Genomic DNA, 23,203 nt, shown 5'->3' on the forward strand with positions numbered 1-23,203 from the left:
GTATGGAGAGTGGAGAGAAGGCAAGAACAGCCAGACTGAATCATCTACTCAGGAGGAGAGTGCCCTGCCCTTCTTCACAAGGCACACCTGTGGACTGACTTAAGGAGATGCTGTAGGGAGGGGCATTTGTGGAGTGTTGAGTGCCGATGTTGGAACTTCCTTGGATACCTCCTTAGTATTTGGATTCTTGCCTTGCTCCTTGGCTTTCTGGACTTTTCAACTGGCCTGCTGGATTTTCTTGCTTGCAGCCATGGTGCTCGCAGTATTGGATTGGACTATTTGCAGCCGGAGGCTGCTTGAGGTGTGTGTGTATGCGCACACGTGCGCGTCATCTCTTGGCTCTGGGACTTGCCAGAAACATGGGAGTGTTTGGGAGGGGGGATTTGGAGCAATAAAGGGGCAGTTTGAACTGTCAGCTGCCTGTGTTGCCTCTGTGCCGGGTCACCACAAAGAGTGACTAAAGAAGGCAGTTGTTAAACTAAGACTACCTGTACGCTTTATTTTCTATATTACAAAATGCACAATAAGAGCATCAGCCTTTTTTACAGGTAGTACTAATAAACAACTTCCAGGGTCAAAGATCATGTGGTCACTATTAAGAGCTATTAATAATGCATATTGTTAAAATATTCATGACTGGGAGAGACATGGGGACAAGGTCAGCCAATGAATAGGCATAGCAACAAGGTCAGCCAATGGGAGCTTAAATAGATCTGTGTCAAGCCAGCCTCCCTCAGCAACCAAGAAAGAAACTACTTAACTCCATTTCGCAGAATTAAGAGTACTTTTACTGGTTATGAAAAGATTTCAGCTAAGCAAAGCAAGATCTGAGGCAAAAGCGCGCGAAATCATAGATATCTGTTGTGGCCCAGCAGGAGCCGTTGGAGCTGCAAACAGACTCCGATAGCGAGGGACCCTATGAGTCGGTTCTGGAAGATGTGAAGGACCCTGGACAGGGTTCAGACTGAGCAGGGACCAGAGAGGCTGGTTGGCCACCAGGAGGCGCCTGAGGAATGGAGCAGCGGTGAAAGCCAAAGGGAGTTGGTCCCTGACGTCAGGCCCTGGAGCAGTGGGGAGGAGCTAAGGGAGTTGGTCATGGACGCCAGGCAAAGACGGGCAGATAAGCGCCGACAGCAACTATGGAGATATAGAAGATAATTGGGGCCAGGTGGTTGAGATTAGGCTCCTCCCAAGAGAGTATATAAGAAGAGACTTTGGGAGGAGGCTTTTTGCAGGATTCAACTATTATACTGAAGAAACTCTTGTGTGTATTATCTGTGGAAGTCTGGGTTGCTGCCAAAGTCTTGTCGGTGTGTTAATTTACTGTGAATAAATTGTCTAGCAGTAATCTTGTGTCAGGGGGGGGGGATCAGAACAGATATCAATATGTGACCCAACCCCCTCCCCCTGGTAACCCCATCCCATAGCCCAATCTGCAAATCCCTCAGGTGTCACATGAGTTCCATCTTCAAAAAGCATTATCAGGTTGGTATGCAGGACAGTTGGCCTTGGCGGGCCCAATCACTATCTCCAGCATGCGCAGTAGAAGGTGAGAACAAAACTCCCTTTTCACAATCTCTCCTGTACTTAAAACTTCCTTTCCCAAATACCATGCCTCCCCTTCCCCGTTTCAATGGCAGCCGAAAGCAAGTAGCGAAACAGAGGCTGACATCCTGTGTCTGTGCAGAGAACTGAAACAGAAACATAAGCAGTCTGCTGCTCTGAGAAGTAAACTCGCAGTCTGTCTGGACTTGTCTGCTGAGATGAAAGATAACTGCTTGTGTTTGCCTGTAACTCTCCTGCCTTGTGTTCACTTGGAAGAACCACCTGTTGGTATTGTACGTTTATTCATCTATTTGTATTCTTATGTATATAAAGAAGTTAATGAATCCTGCTGCATCAGTTCTCTGTGTGTGCTTCTGGATTTGAATTTATGCAACAAACTCTGACATACTCTCATTTCATCCTTCATCCTCCCCGCTGTCAGAACTGATGAAGCTTCTTGGATGAGAAGCAAAATGTTTTCCCTTTCCTCGAGGCCAAAAAACAGTCCCAGTTGCCTTTTGAAGAAAAAAGCACCTTTGAGAGCACCTCAGAAATGTTGCGTACCAGCTTAGCCTGAAGAACTCCACTAGAGGGAGAACAAGCATAAGGAAGAAGATTGCTCTATTAGCTTGCGGTTGACCCAGCTTCTCTGCCTACGGTTGTCTTAAATCAAGTTCACCGAGTTAACCCAGTTGTTTAGGCTTGCATAAGATGGTGACGTCTAAACCAGGATAGTAGCACCATATCCTAGCAATGCCTGTTGTGCAAATCTGGCCACAGCTAAGATTTGTGGAACGTCATTGTTGGGAAATGGGAGCTGCTTCTCAGCAACGTTTTAGCCGTTTTGTTTTCCAAAATATTTTTTTTTTCATTAGGGGCACAGACCAAGGAAGGCTGGGGAAGATTTTGCTTATGTAGATTGCTTAAAATACCAAAGGGAATTTTTAACTGTTTGAAATTTGGAATGTAGAAGTGAGTCACATCTAAATAAACAGTGAACAGAACTGCAGTTTACATAGAACAGCAGAGTGAAAGTTGGAGTTGTATTCCATATTTTCGCCAACTGCTTGGAAGAAGGTCCTAAAATGCAGCTTTTTATTATTTTACTTGTTTATTTTATTAAATTTTATGCCGCTCATTTTCCCTCTAAGAGGACTCTGGATGGCTCTTTAAACTTGTCCTTCACCCAAAGGGTGAGAAATGCTCTTGATATTTTGCTCCCGCATGTTGTTGTTGTTGTTTTTAAAAAAAAGCTTTTTAAGGGATACTTTATATACAAAAGGGATGCGGTGGCTCGGTGGCTCAGTGGCTAAGACGCTGAGCCTGTTGATCAGAAAGGTCAGCAGTTCAGCGGTTCGAATCTGTAGCGCCGCGTAACGGAGTGAGCTCCTGTTACTTGTCCCAGCTTCTGCCAACCTAGCAGTTCGAAAGCAGGTAAAAATGCAAGTAGAAAAATAGGAACCACCTTTGGGAAGGTAACAGCGTTCCGTGCACCTTCGATGTTTAGTCATGCCGGCCACATGACCACGGAGACATCTTCGGACAGCGCTGGCTCTTTGGCTTTGAAATGGAGATGAGCACTGCCCCCTAGAGTCAGGAACGACTAGCACATATGTGTAAGAGGAACCTTTACCTTTACCTTATAAGAGGACTCTGGATGGCTTTTTAAACTTGTCCTACACCCAAATGATGCGAAATGTTAGGTTTTTTTTTTTTAAAAAAACTTTTTAAGGGATGCTTTATATACATAGATGAAGCACAAAAAAGTAAACATATTTTTTTTACTCGTAGAGAATGGGATAAAAGGTGTTTTAGTAGTTTAGTGTAATAAAGTCACTAAACAGGGATAAACAATTGACAAATTGCACTGAAATTTTATTTTAATCCGTGTATTCCAAACCACAAAAGGTTAAATTGCAATTAAAAACATTTTGAAACAAGAGGTTTATCGTAGTAAAAAAAAAAAGAAAAGAATTTCTGCCAAGATAAAGTGGCCATTAAAAAAACAACAACTCTAAAGAGAGTTTTTCCATTCTTTTTTTTTTTTTGGCAACCTCCCCCCTCCTCCCCCTTGTAAGATCTTTGCTCTCTTCCATTATAACCTTTTTAGTGCCTTTGCAATAAATAAATATATCATTCCCACCCTCAGGATTTTCTTTTTTTTTTAGAAAATATACAAAACGCTATACATCTTGTTCCGAAAAAGGACCAGCTATTTCGGGTAAAAGATTTGAACTGACATACTCACAAAAAAAACAAAATATCATGTAAAACTGACTGTTCAATGTAGGCTGGAGAGAGACAAAACTTGACTTTGGATCTAATTTTTAAAAAGTCACAGTTCATAGAACGCAAATGGTCAGTCGGATGTCAGAAACCTTAATATGTCACTCTTAGGTTACAACCAGTCCTCGACTTAACAACCATTCGTTTCGTGGCCAAAGTTACAACGGGCACCAAAAAAGTGACTTGCAACCGTTTTCCACGCTTACGGCCATTGCAGCATCCCCCGTGATCACGTGTTCAAAACTGGGATGCTTGCCAACTGGTTCATATTTATGACGGCTGCGGTGTCTTGGAGTCACACGATCCCCTTTTGTGACCTGACAAAGTCGAATTCTCTTAACAAACCCGTTACTAACTTAACAACTGCAGAGATTCACTTCACAATTTGCGGCAAGAATGGCGGTGAAACGGGGCAAAAATTCCCTTAACAAATGTCTCACTTAGCGATGGAACTTTTGGGCTCCCTTGTGGTCGTACGTCGAGGACTACCTGTACAGAAGGGCAGAGGCGGGAGAAGCTGCCCTTAAGGACTATCGTTATCGTACAATATTCCCGCTCAATGGCTGCTGAGATTGGAAGGTTTCTGATCCAGGAAGCGTGGGCAGGGAAGATATACATAACCCTGTTTGCCTATAGCAAAATATAGTTTCAGTTATTAAATATGAGTACGAGGGAAGAAGTAGCATCTTTCAGGCTAGGAACAGGCTAGAGTCGTGATGGTGAACTCATGACATGTGCCAGAGGTGGCATACAGAGCTTTCTCTGTGGGCATGCGCACCATTGCCAGCTGCTCTTCCAGGTTCTGTCGCATGCATGGACACCAGCCAGCTGCTTTCTTCCAGGTTCCGGCGCTCTGGTATGCATACATGCTCGCACCAGTTTCGGCACTTGATGCCGAAAAGGTTTTAACCATCACTGGCAAGGAGTTCCTCTTTAGCCAAATATATCCCGTACATTCAGAGTAATTGTTTCATAAACTACGGTTTCCTAAGACTGGATCTTCATTGTTGTTCTTGTGTGAGATTTCCCACCATCTCAGCAATAGCTTTAGTGTAATTAGCGAGCTTGAGTCTATTCTAGTATTTGAATGAGGCATGGAAGTCCGTCTATACAAATTCCCCTCTCTTGCCCACCCTTTGCGGTGCCCGTTGGCCAGCCTAGCAATACTGAACATTTGGTCTTGCTCAGCTATGCCTTTTGACTTCAGCTTACATGTCCTTATTTACATAGGCAGCAGTACCACGTAAAAATGGGATTCGTTTCCTGAGTCTGCATTTGAACATTCAAGATGAGTGAAAGGTTGAATTGAAGAAGAAGAAGAAGCATTTTCTGTATGTCCAATTAATTCAGGACCACAGTGATCCACGAATCAATCATGAGGCGGCCAAGGTGGCTTCATAGAAAGGAGATGAGATGAGAGGAGACCATTAAAAAAGAAAATATTTGTGGCCCTCAACCTGCTGGCAAGTCAGAGAATCTGTTCGTAATCGAAACAGATCAAACCAAAGTAGACTCATTTGGCTAAGGAATGTTGGTTGTTCAAGCTGGAGGCTTATTTACAGTATCTTCTCTCTTATGTACAGCAACAAAATATATTACACCTTAGAGGAGCCACCATTCCTCTCATCCTTGTTCTCTGGAGGGCATTTCGAAAGAGGAGATGCTTCCTCAGAGTTTCATTTTCTTGACCACAGGAACGGGCAGCGCTTGGAAGATTCTCACGGCGTCCTCATCGGTCTCCAGCTTGATCCAGAAAGGCCGGAAGCTGCCCTTGTAGCCGATAAAAGCCATCTTATCTTTAAATAAACAATTAAGAGCGTGCGGTGAGAAAAACGATCCGGGGACAATATTTATAACCAATACTCTGCAGAGAGTGTATTTCAGCACCATCAGAGGCTATTTCCATGAATCATCATCATCTTTTAATAATCCTTGCTGGGGGGGGGGGGAATCTTGGCAACTGAATGGAGCTGAGTGCTTACTGGCCAGATGCCCTTCCTGTTGCCAATGTGGAGTTTTGTTCAGCAGATATATTCTCATTGTGCGGAGAGAGAGAGAGAAAAATATCTGCCTCTACCTAGGATTGAACTCACAGGGTCCTGATTGTGGGGCGAGAGCTCCACCAGAAGGCTACTGCACCACTCAGAGGCCATTTCCGTGAATGCTATACCTTCAACCCACAACATATTTTCCTGAGAAGATTCATGTTGCTTTCTCTTTCTTTGTCCTCTCAAGAACATTTTAGAGATCATAACCAAAAGCATCAAATAGCCAGTTCTCCAAAAAGAGTTGGTTAATTATTATTATTATTTTTTGAAAATTGAAGATGGCTGAGCTTGATGTTCCTTTTGCTCCTGTCCATCTCCACAGTTCTATAATTGTATGAACAGCCCTTTCCCCCCAGTTTAATAGGTATTAAGATTATTATTTTTTTAATTGAGTGGATTGAATAATAGCAAACTAGGAAATGAAAAAGTTGCCATTCTGCATTTGGTAATAACAGAATTTCTGGGAATGTTTTAAGTATGAAGAACCCAATTATTTTAAATCCAGTTCTCTCTCCGGCTACCACATTGGGACAGATGGAACTTATGTGTGGAATACTTAAAGATACCTCTCAAATACATTTTATGTTCAGTAAACACTGTGCAATATTTCTAAGGACTTTTCCAAATCTCAACACCCAAGTTTACTTTCCTGATGCAAAATCCTTACTATTGTTTGCTGGTTTAGAATCAAAGATTTCTAAATTGATTGTATTTGAAGTGCAGCTGAATTGTATAACTAATATTCATCCTTTGGTGAGGTGAGAGTGCCTTTGAGTCTCTCTTGATTTCCTGGTAAGATGCCAAGGTAAGTTTGTGGCAAAAATTCAGAAGTAGTTTGCCATTGCCTCCATGCTTGGGCTGAGAGAGACTGACTGGCCCAAGGTCACCCAGCTAACGTCATGCCTAAGGTGGGATTGGACTTCACAGGCTGGTTTCTAGCCTGCTGCTTTAACCACTACAGAAAACTGGCTCTCCATGTGTGGTAGCGCAGTGGTTAGAATGCAATATTGCAGGCTAATTCTGCCCACTGCCAGCAGTTCGATCTTGACAGGCTTAAGGTTGATTCAGTCTTCCATTCTTCCGAGGTGGGTAAAATTTACCAAGTCAGTATCTTGCACCTTGGGAGCAAGATACTGACTTGGTAAATCACTTAGAGCACTGTGAAGTGGTATATAAGTGCTATTGCTCCATATTTATTATACTAAAAGACATTACTGAATTTTTGGCTGGAAAAGGGAAGGCCAAAAACTGAGTTACAGAAAGGGCCTCTCATCTCCAAAGCTTCATCTCAATGCACTTGCATTAAGGATTTGAACAGTTTACAAAAATGAAATATTTAGAGTATTTTTAGATATAAAAACCAGCTGGACAATTCTTAAGGGTTTTACCATGTCTTTTCTTTTACTAGCCTTCTATGTGAAAAGACATTGGGCAGTAAAAATCATGATCTGAAAAGAAAGGTGCAGCTATTGGACAGCAAAACCTGCTCTGAAAGTGTGTTCTTCACAAAATTAGCCATAATAAAAGCATGTCACATTTCATATGATATTTCATGATATTAATAATGCATTTACCTTTCAATTTAAAACCGGGTTTTGCTCCAAGGGTCTCCAGCACTTTGGTCCACGGACTTCTTGAAACAAATCTTCCCTTTGAGGTCATTACCACGATAGAACTAGAAGAGAGCAGGAAAATTACATGCATCATTTCCTTGAATTAGTGATTCACCCAAACTGATTAGCAGAGCAGCCGCACTGCAGTCATCATCATAGATACCCACAGAATTTCTCCAATCAGCCCAAATTTGCTCCATAGACCTATTTAATCTAATCAATTTACGTATGGTTTGGTCGTGGGCCTTTCTTTTGTTTTTTGTTTTTTAAAAGTTTATTTTTTATTTTTGGACAGACGTAGACAAAACATAAACCACAAGACCATCTTCAATTACATACAGAGTGTTAATTGGTTGCAAGATTTTTGTGCATCCTTTCAACAGTTCTCACTTATAATTTATATGAAATCACATATTATCAATCAAATGAGAGGAGACAAGCAATTTAGAACTGAGGCGAAATTTCCTGACAGTTAGAACAATTAATCAGTGGAACAGAAGTTGCCTCCAGAAGTTGTGAATGCCCCAACGTTGGAAGTCTTTAAGAAGACGTTGGATAGCCATTTGTCTGAAACGGTATAGAGTTTCCTGCCTAGGCAGAGGGTTGGACTAGAAGACCTCCAAGGTCCCTTCCAACTCTGCTATTGTATTATTAAATATATATGTATACATATTATCATTGTATGTCATTTATTTGACTATCACTATTTTTCCTTCCTTTTAAATGAGATATTCTAGATATTGGATTCATTTATATTATAACAATTCATTACATCGTTTTAAATCTATCCAATAATAATGTATCTTTATATTGTATTCTGTATCATTCTATAATTCTTATATTATAAAATTCTCTAGTGTCTTTCATGTCCATGTTTTTTTTAATCTAACCACTGATAAAATAAATCCCATATCTTGTAATATTGTTTATCTTCTTGTTCTCTAATTTTAAATGTCAATTTACTCATTTCAGCACCTTCCATTATTTCCTGGAAGTTTCTTTTGAATGTTGATTATGCTGATGAATATTTCTGGTGCTACCATAGTTGAAAGCTGCACGCTGTAATGGATGACTCTACAAATATGTCTTCTTTCTGAAACTTGAAGACCCCCCCCCCCTTTCAGTTTACTTACTTGTTTTGAATGTTGTTGACATAATTGATGATCTGAGCTGGGATTCCGTGTAGAATAATATTTTTGAAACTCAACCGGTTAACAATTTTTCCTTCGTGACCATCAATCACGACTACTTGAATACCCTCTTCAGAAAGGTAGAATGACTTGCCATCAACCTACACAAAAGGAAAAAGTGGTTTTTAACATCCTCCCAGAATGGAGGTTTTGAAAACAAATTGCAGCTTGTTCTGAATGTTTTCTTGGATGCTTCATTCTGGAGATATGTCGTCTGCCTACAGAATTGTATTGTAAATTGAACTCAAGATGAACATTCTTATATAAAAATAAATTGGCAAGTTAATAAGCAATTTAAAAAAATATGCGGTGCAAACACTTACTGAGATATAGGCAAAGTCATCCTTGAGATGGTAATATTTGGTCTTGTAGCTCTCTATCTTTAGCTCTACAAAATGATCCTTCTTGATCTATTTATGAAAAAGAAAGAAAATGGCATTTACATCTAATCTTCAAGGATTTTCTAAACCAACTTTAATATTGGAATCAAATAGAGTAGAATAGAATAGAATTCTTTATTGGCCCAGTGTGATTGGACACACAAGGAATTTGTCTTTGGTGCAGATGCTCTCAGTGTAGTTAAAAGAAAAGATAATTCGTCATGAATCATAAGGTACAACACTTAATGATAGTCATAGGGTACAAATAAGCAATCAAATCATACATACTAGGAAACAATCAATATAAATCATAAGCAACAAAGTTATAGTTATACAGTCATAAGTGGGAGGAGATGGGTGATAGGAACGATGAGATTAATAGTAATTGTAATGCAGACTTAGTAAATAGTTTGACAGTGTTGAGGAAATTATTTGTTTAGCAGAGTGATGGCGTTCGGGAAAAAACAGTTCTTATGCCTAGATGTTCTGGTGTGCAATGCTCTATAGTATAGGAATTGAAACAATTTATGTCCAGGATGTGAGGGGTCTGTAGATATTTTCACGGTCCTCTTTTTGACTCGTGCAGTGTACAGGTCCTCAATGAAAGGCAGGTTTGCAGTAATTGTTTTTCCTGCAGTTCTGATTATCCTCTGAAGTCTGTGTCTGTCTTGTTGGGTTGCAGAACCAAACCAGACAGTTATGGAGGTGCAGATGACAGACTCAATAATTCCTCTATAGAACTGCATCAGCAGCTCCTTGGGCAATTTGAGCTTCCCGAGTTGGCACAGAAAGAACAAAGATCTGGACAATTTATGGCCTCACTCTGAAGGCATCACACCCAAACTCCACTTCTTTTGCTTTCCTTTCCTGGTATAAAGTTAGGAACTTTGACCCATGTGGAAGAAGATATAATAGACTAAAATGTTATTAGCCCCATGAAATTAGAGCTGATCAAGAGAAAAATCTTCTTGACTTAGATGACCCAGAGCTGGAGTTCGGTTCTATAACTCAGTGTTTTTCAACCTTTTTTGTGCAAAGGCACACTTTTTTCATGAAAAAAATCATGAGGCACACCACCATTAGAAAATGTTAAAAAAAATTAACTCTGTGCCTATATTGACTATATATAAAGTAATTCTCTTGAATAGGAATCAAATAAACAAAAAGAAATTATTTTATAATTGTTCATATTTCTGTTTACTTATTCAGTGCGAAACCTGGGCCTGTTTTTCTGAACAGTCCCTACGTGCGCTACCTCCCGGCGGTCCCCGCATTTTTAAAGTAAAGGCGGGGCCGCAGGGACTTAATAGAGGCATCCCTGTGTCCCGAAAGCAACTTTCGGGACACAGAGATGTCCCGAGGCAAAAACACCCGGCGGGTGTTTTTCCCACGGCACACCTTACACTATGTCACGGCACACTAGTGTGCCGCAGCACAGTGGTTGAAAAACACTGCTATAACTTTGTTCACATGTTATGCTGAATCACAGGCTGGTTTCAGCCCGCATGGTTAGTTTCTGAGTCAATGGTTTGGGTGGACCTGGAACATTTTATTAATTGAACAAGCAGGTATTAAATTAACCGTGGCTAAAGGATATTGAGCAAATACAAAGTATGCCAGATAGAATCCCCTGTCAGTCAACCTCCTCTCTGCCAACACATGAAGAAAGGTTTTTCTACTGAAGCCAACATCAAGAAAGACTCAAACCCAAGCCTCCAGGCGTAACATGTTCTGAAGCTTTCCCCTAAAGTCAAAACAAGACCTCGAGAATCCCAGAGAGATATTCCCCTAAGGAAATTAAAACAGTAAATCAACATACCATGTGTGCACTGGGCAGTTTTTTGGGCATTGGCACGTCCACGGTTGGCTTCTCGGCATATTTTGGGTAAGCCAGCGCTTCGCAGTCACTGGTCCCAGTTTGCTTGGGGATATTGGCTTTGATCCTGATGCGTTCACAGCCTCGGTTGGAACAGAAAGCAAACGGCTCCTTCTCGTGCTGAGCTTTCAGTTTGAGAAACAGCAACCTATTCAAAGAAAAAAGAAGAAGAAGAAAGCAAGAGTTGAACAGCTATGGCCAAAGATATGACATAGTCATCAAGACAGCAGACGCAATCCGAATAGGACGCAACTCTTCCTGGCAGTGGCAAAGAGGAAGCTCCATGGGGAATTTCCAATGGAGGTGCAAACCCTTCTCCCTTCTGCCTGAGGCCTGTATCCATAAGGCAGTGATGGCAAACCTTTTTGGCACCAAGGGCCCAAACTAGAATGTACATGCATGTGTGCATGTTAGCATGCGTGCACCGGCCAACTGGTCTTCAGGTTTCTGCCATGCGCACCTGCCTGCCAAACTTCGTGCACGTTGGAGCGCCGGAAACCCGAAGACCCACTGGCTGGCACATGCATACCTGTTTTGGGGGCATTTTTTAGGCTGTTTTCAGGCCAAAAATGGCTGGAAAACGGCCCAGAAAACAACCTGTTTTTTGGACCTTTTGGGGGGTGTTTTGGGGGGGCATTTTCTGGTGCTCTGCACCCTGAAGAGAGGAAACCATAAGAGCAGCTGGCAATGGTGTGCATGCCCACAGAGAGGGCTCCATGTGCCACCTCTGATACGGGTGCTATAGGTTCATCATTACGGCCATAAGGGTTAGGATGGATTCTTTCCTTTGGGACAGGAAGGAGTGCAAGGGACAGTGTCAACCCTGAAGCTGGCCTGACCCAACTGAGGCCATTTTCTTTCTTGTTGCTTCAATGCTGACACAGCCTGGAGCTGAGGGGAAGGGAGGGAGAGTGGGGGTGTAGTAGAGACAATCGATGTGCTGTAGTCAAAATAAAACTCTTTCCCCTGGGAACCAAGGACATTCATGCAGGTGCTTGGAAGGAGGAGACTGGGATCATATAACAACTGGACTGTGTCTCTTTTGCGTTGGGCCTTCCGGCCTGCCACAATTATAGCTGTGGGAAACTGGGAGGGGAGGGATTATATGGAGTGGGGTAGATATAGTCAAAATAACATTCCTTACTCAAGATAGTCAATATCTTGAGTAAGGAACTGGAGTGGTGTGACTGGGAGGCATCTCCAGTTGGGATGGTGCCTGATTGGACCGTGGGATGGACATGATGGTGCTGGGCAGGGACTTGAACTTTTGCTTGGGTGGGGGGAAATCTGGAAACTTTCAGATTTCGGGTTTTCCCAGATGTGCCAATAGGACCTCTCGAATAAAATGGAACTTTGAGGAATCTCAAGCGTTGGACTCTTCTTTCATTAGGGGTGTTACTTGGACCCCTGACACAGTGACTCTGGGGAAGTGACAAAACTTTTACTTAGGTGAAAGATCAACGGGACTTTTAGAGCCGGTTTTGACCAGGTTCGTGCCAATATGAGATACACCAATAAATTGTTCTTTGATGAAAATGCCTGCCTTGGAGTTCTCCTTGTTGTGGATGTATTACTTGGAGGCCTGACACTCAGGCCTCTAGGATGTAAAACCAAACCCTCTTCCTGATTGGGCAAGTTCCCGTTCTCTTTTTGGTAGCCAACAAGAACTCTGGAAATGTGTGGAAAGCAGATCTATCATCCGTCCATCCATCCATCCATCCATCCATCCATCCATCCATCTATCTATCATCTATCATCTATCTATCATCTATATCATCTATCTATCATCTATCCCTCCCTCCCTTCCTCCCTCCCCCCCCCTCTCTCTGTTCTCATGAAGATTTCAAAACCCATGAAGGTAGATGCAACTGATGTACTGTCCCATGGAGCGGTGGCTAAGACTGCTGTGCGAGAACTTTGCAAGGCCACATATATGCAGTGGTGGGATTCAAACATTTCTACTACGGGTTCTGTGGGCATGGTGTGACTTGGTGTGCGTGGGAGGGGAAGGTTACTACAAAATCCCCATTCCCTCCTGATCAACTGGGACTCGGGAGGCAGAGAATAGATGGGGACGGGGCCAGTCAGAGGTGGTATTTACCAGTTCTCCAAACTACTCACAATTTCCACTACCGGTTCTCTCACTGGTCAGAACCTGCTGAATACCACCTCTGCACATATGGTATTGCTTTCCTTGCTGACAATGTTCCCATCAAAAAGGACGCCAACGGGCAGGGTTTGAAAAATTTACACAGACAAGCCCTAAGGATGACTGATGCTTTCCGTGCATTCAAATCCAATCAGAAATATAGCTCTTTCTACCCCCAGTGCCCACGAAAATTTGAGAATCCTTGCTAATTCCTTACCCAGTGTCTTCATCCCAGTAGTAGTAGCCTTTGGTAGGATATCGATATTCAAGTTTATCCATTTGAAGAGCTGGGTAAAACACCCCTGTTTTATAGGTTTTCTTCAAAAGGCGATCGTGAATATCTGAGAGAATGGAAAATGTTGTCCCTTTAGGATAACAAAATCCAACTTGGATCCAGTCGTTCCTAAATAAAGAAAAGGAAAATAAGCATTACTAAAAACAAAAAGCTCTACCCCAAATCTCATGACTATAGCTTTTCTGGAATGCACCACAAGCCAAGTCAAATATTTAACTTTTTTTTTTTAAAGCGATTCTTTCCATACTGGCTTAAATGTTTAGATGCTGGTGCTTAACTAGTTCCAAAACGACTTAAAGATCCATTAATGCCACATGGGACAGTTCTCCGGTGGTGGGTCATTGCCTCTGAGCAAAGACTTAGTCTGACCTATTTCGTGTATTCCATCGTTGAAATGATGATTGCTTTGCCTGTCTGTTTGCAAGAACTTAGAACATGAAGGTGAAAAGATGGTAAAACTCAGAATGAAGCTGTTGAAATGATGGTGGCAGAGCTGGAAGATTATAATGTGTAGTGTTTCCCTAGATCAGACAGGGGTGGGATTCAGCCAGTTCAGACTGGTTTAGACGAACCAAATGTTAATTTTACATCTGGTTCGCCAAACTGATAGTTAAAAAGACCGGCTGGCCCCGCCCTCCCCCCCCCCACTCCCAGGAGTCTTCATGTGGCCCATTTTGGGTGCCAGGCAAGTGCAGGGCCCATGCAGAGACTCTGGGAGGATGAAAAATGGGCAGCCTGGAAATTCCAGAAGTCCAGAAACAGGCTGGTTTCCAGTCTCTAAGAGCCTCCGGAACCCGGGGGGCGTTTTCGTCCTCCCATAGGCTCCAGGAAAGCCTCTGGAGCCTGGGGAGAGCGAAAGTGCCTCCCCTCACCATGGTGCAGGATGCTGAGTAGCCCACACCCACCATGGCCATGCTCACCCGGCAATCGGACAGAGAACCGGTTGCTAAAAAGTTTCAATCCCACCCCTGGTTCAGGGGTCCTCAATCCCTACTGGTCCATGGTCCATTCAGAATTGGGCTGTGGAAGCAGTGGGTGAGTGCGGGTGCAAGGGCAGGCTTTACTTGCATCTACAGCGGGTGGATGAATTGAATTTGAATTGAATTTATTGCATTTATATGCCGCCCTATTCCCAGAGGGACTCAGGGCGGCTCACAATTCAAAGGGAGGAAGATACAGACAAGGGGAAAAAAACAGCACAACAAACAACTACAGAAAGAATTTAAAAACAATCAACAGCCACACAGTTCGAGCGGGGATGGGAACTCGTCAGCCCCAGGCCTGTCAGAACAGCCAGGTTTTAAGGGCTTTGCGGAAGGCCTGAAGGGTGGTGAGGGTCCGAATCTCCACGGGGAGCTCGTTCCAGAGGGCCAGAGCAGCCACAGAGAAGGCCCTCCTCCGGGTGGTAGCCAGGCGACATTGGCCGGTAGATGGAATTCGGAGGAGGCCTACTCTGTGGGATCTAATAGGTCTATTGGAGGTAATTGGCAGCAGGCGGTTTCTCAAGTACCCAGGTCCAATACCATGAAGGGCTTTATAAGTGACGACTAGCACCTTGAAGCGTATCCGGAGACCAATGGGCAGCCAGTGCAGCTCGCGGAGGGTAGGTGTAACGTGGGTGTACCGGGGTGCACCCACAATCGCTCCCACAATCGATGAGAGTGCATGTGCAGCTCCCTTTGTGCGAGGGGCATCGCTTACACAAATGCAGCTGCACGCACGCACACGTTGACCCACCACTTGCACAGAACCCTCTTCTCTCCCCCCCCACTGCCAGTCTTCAAAGCCAGAAAGGTTGGGGACCGCTGCCCTAGATGATGGGCATTAAAAGTTCAGAAAGGTTTTTTTTTTTTTTTGGTTAGGGCTTGCATCCTCACTTGTTGAAATTGATGAGCCAGATAGTCAATTCCTCAGGAGCTGCCTTGTCCCAGTGGATGGTGTAGCCTTTCTGCAAAGTGATGACAGGCTGATATTGTTGATAATGGGTACTCTTACTCAGGGCGCCTTCTAAATACAAAGGGTGTGTGTAGAAATCATTTTTGATGATTTTCATCTTCAGATTGGAGGATTTATATGCTTGGATGTACACCTGTTCAGAAAAAAAAGAGAGAAAGCATACTGAATTGTAGTATATTTAATTAGAATGCAGTCTTGCAGGCTACGTCTGCCGACTGCCAGCAGTTCAATCCTGACCAGCTCAACAGGTTGACTCAGACTTTTGTCCTTCCAAGGCTGGTAAAATGAGGACCCACATTATTAGGGGCAATGTGCTGACACTCTAAACCGCTTAGAGGGCTGTAAAACCCTGTGAAGAAGGATATAAGTCTAAGTGCTATTGCTATTTATTTCCAAGGGTTATGAAATTCCTACCTTCAATAAGGGCTTTCTAGGCACCTGTATCTTTCAGGCAGTGGCATTGTTTTTAAATTATTTAAATCTTTCATGTTGCATGAAGTTTGGCTTCCCATTCAGCTATCAGTGCATAGAAGAAACTAAGACTTGTAGAAGGCTGTAATTGAGTTTATTGGAACTTTTTAACTTCAATGGGGTTTTGTGGAAAACAAACTCATTCTACTAATTCTTGTTAGAGTTTGTTGCAGCAATCAAATCCAGAAAGCACACCCAGGTAACTGATTCAGCAGGATTCATTAACTTCTCTTTATATACATAATAACACATGAAGTAATATATACAATACCAAGAGTGGTTCTTTCAATGTGGTAGAGAGGAGAGATTGTAAGTAGGTATAAACACAGGCAGGACAGAAGAGAATTTCTGTTTCAGTCCTCAGCACAGACTCAGAGCTAAGCTAAGCCACGCCCAGGCTCCTTACTGTTTCAGCTTCTATTGGCTGACCTTGTTACTAAGCCCTATTCCAGTTCATGAATACATTGACAATTCTGTTATATCTTTGGGTTCCTATTTCTATTTATTAAATTTCTATTTATTAAATTTATAGGCCGCCCAATCCCGAAGGACTCCGGGCGGCTTACAGAAATAAAATTTTAAGAAAGGTTAAAAACAAACAATTGGATTGCAAATAGCCGATAAATTCAATTTTCACCCTGTCCTAGGTGTGACAGGGAACTGTGAACCAACAGCCCTCTAATCTGTGCTCCCACCACCATCCCTGCTACCTGTGCATAGCGTCCACTACAGATGGATCCTCTCCAGTCTGGAACTTCAATGCAGTCTCGATGCTTAATGAGCCAATTGTCCTCCTTGATAAGGTATGACCCAGGATATTCTGACACTGAGCCATCCACATCATGGAAAACGGACGTTTTATCGCCATCCATGTCCAACCCATTGAACCAAGGCCCAGGTTCTCCAAAGAAAACTCTGGAGGAAATCTATACGTGAGAAGAAAGACATATTGCTCAGTAAATGCTTGGATCTCTTTGAGGAGGAACACAACTTGCTTCCCACATGATGATCTCTGAATAGACATGTTCATGGTGTTTCTCCCAATAATGGAATATATGCTCATCATTTTATTTATTTATTTATTTATTTATTTGTTTGTTTGTTTGTTTGTTTGTTTGTTTGTTTCACCAAGCATGTATTAGATAACAGATATAAATAGAATCACGCTTATGAATACATGAAATGGATACAAATAAATGGGGACAATAGAGTAGGTACTTTGGTGTGCTTATGCACGCCTCTTGCAAACCTCTTAGGAATGGGATGAGGTTGACAGTAGCGAGTCTAAGGTTAAAGTTTTGGGGGTTTGAAGATGTAACAACGGAGTCGGGTAGAGCATTCCAGGCGTTAACCACTCTGTTGCTGAAGTCGTATTTTCTGCAATCGAGTTTGGAGCGATTCACCTTGAGTTTGTTATCAATTGTTTGCTCACGTATTATTGTGGTTGAAGCTGAAGTAGTCATTGACAGGCAAGACGTTGTAGCAGATAATTTTATGTACTACGCTTAGGTGAGAACGAAGCTGGTGTAGTTGTAATTAATTTAATTAGACAGACATTTTAATTGAAAGGTGTGATCATGTGACCCCGAGATGCTAAAACTATCATAAATATATGCAGGGGCCATTTTGATCATGTGTCCATGGGATGTTGCAATGCTTGTGTGGGGACGAGTCATAAGTCACTTTTCTCAGCGCCATTTTAACTTTGGATGGTTGCTAAATGAATGGCTGTCAGTTGAGAGCTGAGGTGGTGCAGTGGTTAGAGTGCTGTACTGCAGCCACTTCAGCTGACTGTTATCTGCAGTTCGGCGGTTCAAATCTCACCGGCTCAGGGTTGACTCAGCCTTCCATCCTTCCGAGGCGGGTAAAATGAGGACCCAGACTGTGGGGGCAATATGCTGACTCTGTAAACCTCTTAGAGAGGGCTGAAAGCCCTATGAAGCGGTATATAAGTCTAATTGCTATTGCTATTAAAGGCAAAGATAAATCCCTAAAATGGGATTCCGATGATGGCCTCAACAACAAAATCATTGTAAACTTTAACATAGCCAAAGCCAACTTGTAGATCCTTATTTGAAGCTCAATCCAAACTCAGTTCAACACCAATTGCAAACATACAGGGAGGAAATTCTGTCATTGGGGCAGAATTTCCTCTGCAAATTATGTTGGAACTCTACGATGCCTTCAAGATTTGTTCTTGGCACAATCCTTCAGCTCATCAATCTACCCTTAAAAGACAAACTCACCGGGACGTCTTCGAAGAACAAATTTGTGACGTTGTTGTTGGGGCAACTCTGCCAGGCGTTGTTCAGGCGGAAAGCCAGAGCACTGGTGTGTCGGCCTTCCAGTGCAGCAAATTTTCGGAAAGTGCAATTCTGAACGTTGATTGGTCCATCATAGAACTGAATGCCTCTGATGGGGAAATTCCTGAAAAATATTTGTGAAAGATGTGCATTAGATTGGTTCTAAGGCAAGGGCGTCAAACTATTTCATTCAGGGCCACATCTGTTGTGGCCCACCAGTGGCCAGTGGAACTGGCAGCAGATTCGGACAGTTGGGGAGGAAACTGGGCCAGTCCTGGAGTCTGGGGAAGGCTCTGATGAGGGCTCTGTGTCACAGGCAGAGATGGGGCCAGGGCCATCCGACAGTTATCAGCTGCTTTCAGAGTCGGAGATCAGTGGGGCAGAAAAACAGCTGGAACTTGTTCCCAGTGTGCGCATGCACAGAGTTGCCAGATGAAGGGAACTGCTAAAGAACAGGTGCTGACTTGGGAGTAAGGCCACAGGTGAACAATGAAAAGCCCCTCCCAGAGGAAATAAAAGGGGAGCAAAAGGGGAGTGGAGTTTGCAGGAGACAGTTTGCTGAATTGGTTCGTGACTCTCCGACACCCCTTGCCTAGTTTTGCAGATATTGGCCTGGCAGCTCTCTAAGTCAGATAAGGTCTGCGACTGTAAATCCTCCCTTGAAAGACTTTGCTGGATGTTATTGAGAGGAATTTACAGTCAATTAATAAACGGGTTTTTTGTCGGGACAAGGAGTTTTCTTCAGGCTCTTGGGAATCAGTCAGAACAGCACCAGGGTTGTGTTTGACCTCTTGGGGCCAGGCTGGACATGGCCAGCTTGACGTCACTCGTGTTGGGGGTGCCTATAGTGGCCTGATCGCTCTGCTAGCGAAAACGGACTCCCAAGCTCTGTTTTCGGCTGCAACAGCCTCCTGCAACCTTCAGCCAGGGTTTAGGAATCTCAAATGTGTTATCAGTAGCTGTTCATTGTAGAAGAACAGAACAAGATCAAAGAGGGACCTTTTTCCCCAGCTATGGTCTCTTCAGTGGCAGGTTTAGAAAAAAAAAAGAAAGAATCAAATTAAATTCTTTAATTTAAGAAGGGGGATGATGGAGGGAAGATAGTTGGAGGGGGGTGGAAGAAAGAGGTGTACGGAGAGTGGAAGATGTATATTGGGTTTCTATTTTTTGGGCTATTGTTGACAAGAGGAATTGCTGCGATTATTGTTTAATGTTGTATGGCTCTGGCTATGCACAGTATATATGTGAGTGGATGTAAATGAAAAAATGGAAAATAAAAACCTTTTGAAGTGTAACAAAAAAAATATCCAGAGAGAAACTCACTGTCCAATGGGTAAAGTCCGTCCACTGTGGTCTAATCCTCCAGGTCCCCAGATGTTATTGTTCATTGTTTCAGTCCCTGTATTTCCACTTTCACCCACAAAAAGGCTATTTTTAATTTCTTGTTTTGATCCGTCGTCGTGCGGGAAGGTTCCCCCACTAGGAGAGAACAAAATGGCAGGTCAGCATGGGCCAAAACTCTGCTTTTCTATAATTGCAAGAGGTGAAAAACCCTGAACAAGAACTAAGAGTGCTTACCTAAAGACGAGGCGAGGCTGGGCATGAGAAGAAGTGGCTGGGAGAGGAGGGGAGAGGAGAGCCAGGCCGCTCAACGCGAGTGATGTTGAGTTGGCCACACCCACCCACTCACATGACCACCCAGCCACGCCCACCCAGCCGGTCATTATGGCAGAGAACTAGCGGTTAAATTATTTATGGAATAAATTTTATGAATGGATAGAGACAAGAGGTGGAGAGGAGAGAGAAAATAAGTTTACGAACGTCAATAATTGTTAGTATGGAAAATAAAGATGTATAAAACAATAACTATAGTTAAGGAAAAAATGTAAATAGGGTAATGTAAGAAGAAAATTAATTAAAAGGGTTTTCCCCCCTTTTTGGTCATACCACTATCATTACTGTTCTTATGTTATTTTTACTGTTATTAGCTTGTGTGTTAAGATTTACTATCAACTTTTCTTTGGCTTTGCTTTATTTGTAACTGTTGTCCTGACATATCTCTGTCTTTCCAAAATGTTTATGAATAAAAAAAAATTATTTGAATCTCAGCGCTGCCTAAAGGTGTTTTTTCCAAAAGGAAACTGGGATCTGTTTTTGCTTGAAGACATTTTGCTACTATCCAATAAGCTTCTTCCATTCTTCTTGGATGAGAAGCGAAACGTCTCCAAGCAAAAACAAGGAAAATCCAGTTGCCTTTAGAAAAAGCACCTTTGGGGCAACCATGACCTGGATGACTGAGAATCTCCATAGACGAGAATGCTTACCTAGCCAGAGTGAGGCCAATCCCATTGTCAGCAAACCTGCAAGGAAGAGAGACATTCCTGGGTTAATCTGGAGGACTGGATTCCAGTCTGTGCTTAATGACATTATTAATTTAGGCTATTTAACATCCTTGGTTCTCAGTAACATTCCCCCATTGTTGCAGTGTGGGGGAGGTGGGAATAATGATTTCTTAGACTAAATGAGCTTCTTTGAATATTCAAGGATATGGAAGGAAAACTCATTAAACAAAGAGTTTACAATCTGAATCTATGTATTATTTCAGAAGTTCTGGGTTTCCCAAAATGATGCTAGATTAGGGCATAAACAAGATAACTTTTTCCTTCATTGCACTGTTCAACCAGAATCTATCTGCCTGCCTGCCTGCCTGCCTGCCTGCCTGCCTACCTACCTACCTACCTACCTATCTATCTAAATGGCTCTGTGTGTGTGTGTGTGTGTGTGTGTGTGTTCCAGCATTACTCTGGAACGCCTTGAGTAATTTCAACCAATTTCAACTTGGTACACAGATGACTTACTCTCTGGAAAAAAATATTGTGGGGGTAAGACACCCCTAAAGCCCCTCGGTGTGTGTGTTCTGTTAAGATGAGGCCTGTTGTGCCTTAAAATGGCTTCTACTGTACTGTGGTAAAATGGCTTCTACTGTGCAGTGGAGTTGCCATGGTAACAACTTCACAGTCCTCCACAAGGGGGCTCCTTCTGATAAGAGGGAAAATCCAACACTAGAAATTACCTTTGGCCGGGACATTTCTCCCCCATAAATAAATACCAGGGCAACACCGGGTTATCGGCTAGTTGAACCTAACAGAAGCTGCAAACCCTAGAGAACTCTGTAAAGATGTTACTTTAATAACGCACACATTTTGCAGATGACCTACTCCGCCCAAGATCATTTCGATGAAATCTTTCTGTTGGGCCTTTCCTAACCAGTCCTTTACGTTCTTGGAAAATTGTGGCTCTGATCATTTATTCTGAAGCCACCCCATGAAGTTGAAGGACAATTACAGTGAAGTTTTCTTCAAGACAAGATTCACTCCTAGGGACTGCCCAGGCAAGTCTCTACAGTTTTCTTGGCAAGATTTTAGAAGCCTTTGCCTTCTTCCTAGGGTTAAGCAAGAGTGGCTGGCTCAATGTCACCCAGCTGGTTTTTCTTCCTAAAGTGGAATTCCCAGTTTCCCAGTTTCAAGCCCAGCACCTTAATCACTACGCCAACTGGCACTGTCCAGTTTAACTTAGCTGCAGGATTCCCGGATGTCTCCTTCTAACTACTATTCAGGTTCAATCCTGATTATTTTTTAGACCAGAAAGTGGATCTAAATTTGATTTTAAGGAGGGGGGGAGGGAAAGTTGTGGGATAGAAAGATGGGGGAACCCCCTGAAATTATTAAATTAAATTAAAATTATTGCATTAAAAGAGCTAGCAAGTTAAGTCCCCGGTTGAAAGTAAATTACTCTGTTGCCCCCCCAAGTTGCTGCACTGCAAAAACAATGGAAATTGCAATATACTTTAGCATAGGTAGTGTTGCTCTGGTGCAGTAACAAAATATTAAGACAGCTAGATCCCTACAGCTATAAAAATACTTAAGTTATGAAACCTGGAAACTTATTTGAACTTGGCCTGGATAGACACTGCCAAAAACCTAACAAGTTGGGGGAGAAAAAACTTTCTGCGATTTGGAAGAAGAAGAAAAAGAGCTGAGATATTCAAATTGGTTGTTAATATACAATTACAAGGGCTTGATGGGTGAAAAGAAACCCGAAGGCTAAAAGGAAGAGAAACAAGCCTATATTTGATATTGCCTATGCTGGTTTACTTTCCACCATGTTTCACCATTATATGCATTATACATTGTATGTATAATACATATAACACATTTATATGTATTAAATCTATATTCTACTAAAAGTCTCTGACTCTTGACTTTTAACTGGGTGAAACAGTGCATCCGTTCAACACTTTTTAGAATAGAATAGAATAGAATAACAGAGTTGGAAGGGACCTTGGAGGTCTTCTAGTCCAACCCCCTGCCTAGGCAGGAAATCCTGCGCCACTTCAGACAAATGGTTGACTGATATCTTCTTAAAAACTTCTGGTGTTGGAGCATTCACAACTTCGGAAGGCAAGTTGTTCCACTGATTAATTGTTTTAACTGTCAGGAAATTTCTCCTTAGTTCTAAGTTGCTTCTTTTTTTTATTCATTTCTACCCATTGCTTCTTGTCCTGCCTTCAGGTGCTTTTGGAGAATAGCTTGACTCCCTCTTCTTTGTGGTAACCCATGAGATATTGGAACACTGCTCTCATGTCTCCCCTAGTCCTTCTTTTCATTAAACTAGACATACCCAGTTCCTGCCATTCTTCATGTTTTAGCCTCCAGTCCCCTAATTATCTTTATTGCTCTTCTCTGCACTCTTTCTAGAGTCTCTACATCTTTTTTACATCGTGACAACTAAAACTGGATACAGTATTCTAAGTGTGGCCTTACCTAGGCATTATAAAGTGGTATTAACACTTCACCTGATCTTGATTCTATCCCTCTGTTGATGCAGCCCAGAACTGTGTTGGCTTTTTTGGCAGCTGCTGCACAATGAACCAAGGTGTTCCAAATAGGCTAATTTACCGAATGTGTCCAACATCCAGGACCCATAATTACCAAGGGAATGAAGTTTGTGAAAGGTTGTGGCTGCTTTCATGCTGCCAGCTGCTACTGCACTGCTGGGCTGTGTGGTCATGTGATCTTCATTTTCAAAGTT

General features: G+C 42.6%; 1 protein-coding gene across 1 annotated transcript in view; it reads right to left on the reverse strand.

Moving 5' to 3' along the window:
* Nucleotides 1–3,631: 3,631 nt before the first annotated feature.
* Nucleotides 3,632–23,203, reverse strand: part of CEMIP (cell migration inducing hyaluronidase 1) — a 70,354-nt gene continuing 50,782 nt past the window's right edge. The window contains exons 17-27 of the mRNA XM_032233141.1: nt 20,437–20,472; nt 19,436–19,591; nt 18,056–18,236; nt 16,520–16,735; nt 15,260–15,471; nt 13,305–13,490; nt 10,882–11,086; nt 9,006–9,092; nt 8,626–8,783; nt 7,454–7,554; nt 3,632–5,627 (exon numbers count right to left, since the gene is read on the reverse strand). Of these exons, the coding sequence (XP_032089032.1) occupies nt 5,500–5,627; nt 7,454–7,554; nt 8,626–8,783; nt 9,006–9,092; nt 10,882–11,086; nt 13,305–13,490; nt 15,260–15,471; nt 16,520–16,735; nt 18,056–18,236; nt 19,436–19,591; nt 20,437–20,472 (1,666 nt within the window). The 3' untranslated portion in view covers nt 3,632–5,499. The remainder of the gene's footprint in view (nt 5,628–7,453; nt 7,555–8,625; nt 8,784–9,005; nt 9,093–10,881; nt 11,087–13,304; nt 13,491–15,259; nt 15,472–16,519; nt 16,736–18,055; nt 18,237–19,435; nt 19,592–20,436; nt 20,473–23,203) is intronic.

Source organism: Thamnophis elegans, chromosome 16 (genome assembly GCF_009769535.1).
Source record: "Thamnophis elegans isolate rThaEle1 chromosome 16, rThaEle1.pri, whole genome shotgun sequence".
Classification (NCBI taxonomy): Eukaryota; Metazoa; Chordata; class Lepidosauria; order Squamata; family Colubridae; genus Thamnophis; species Thamnophis elegans.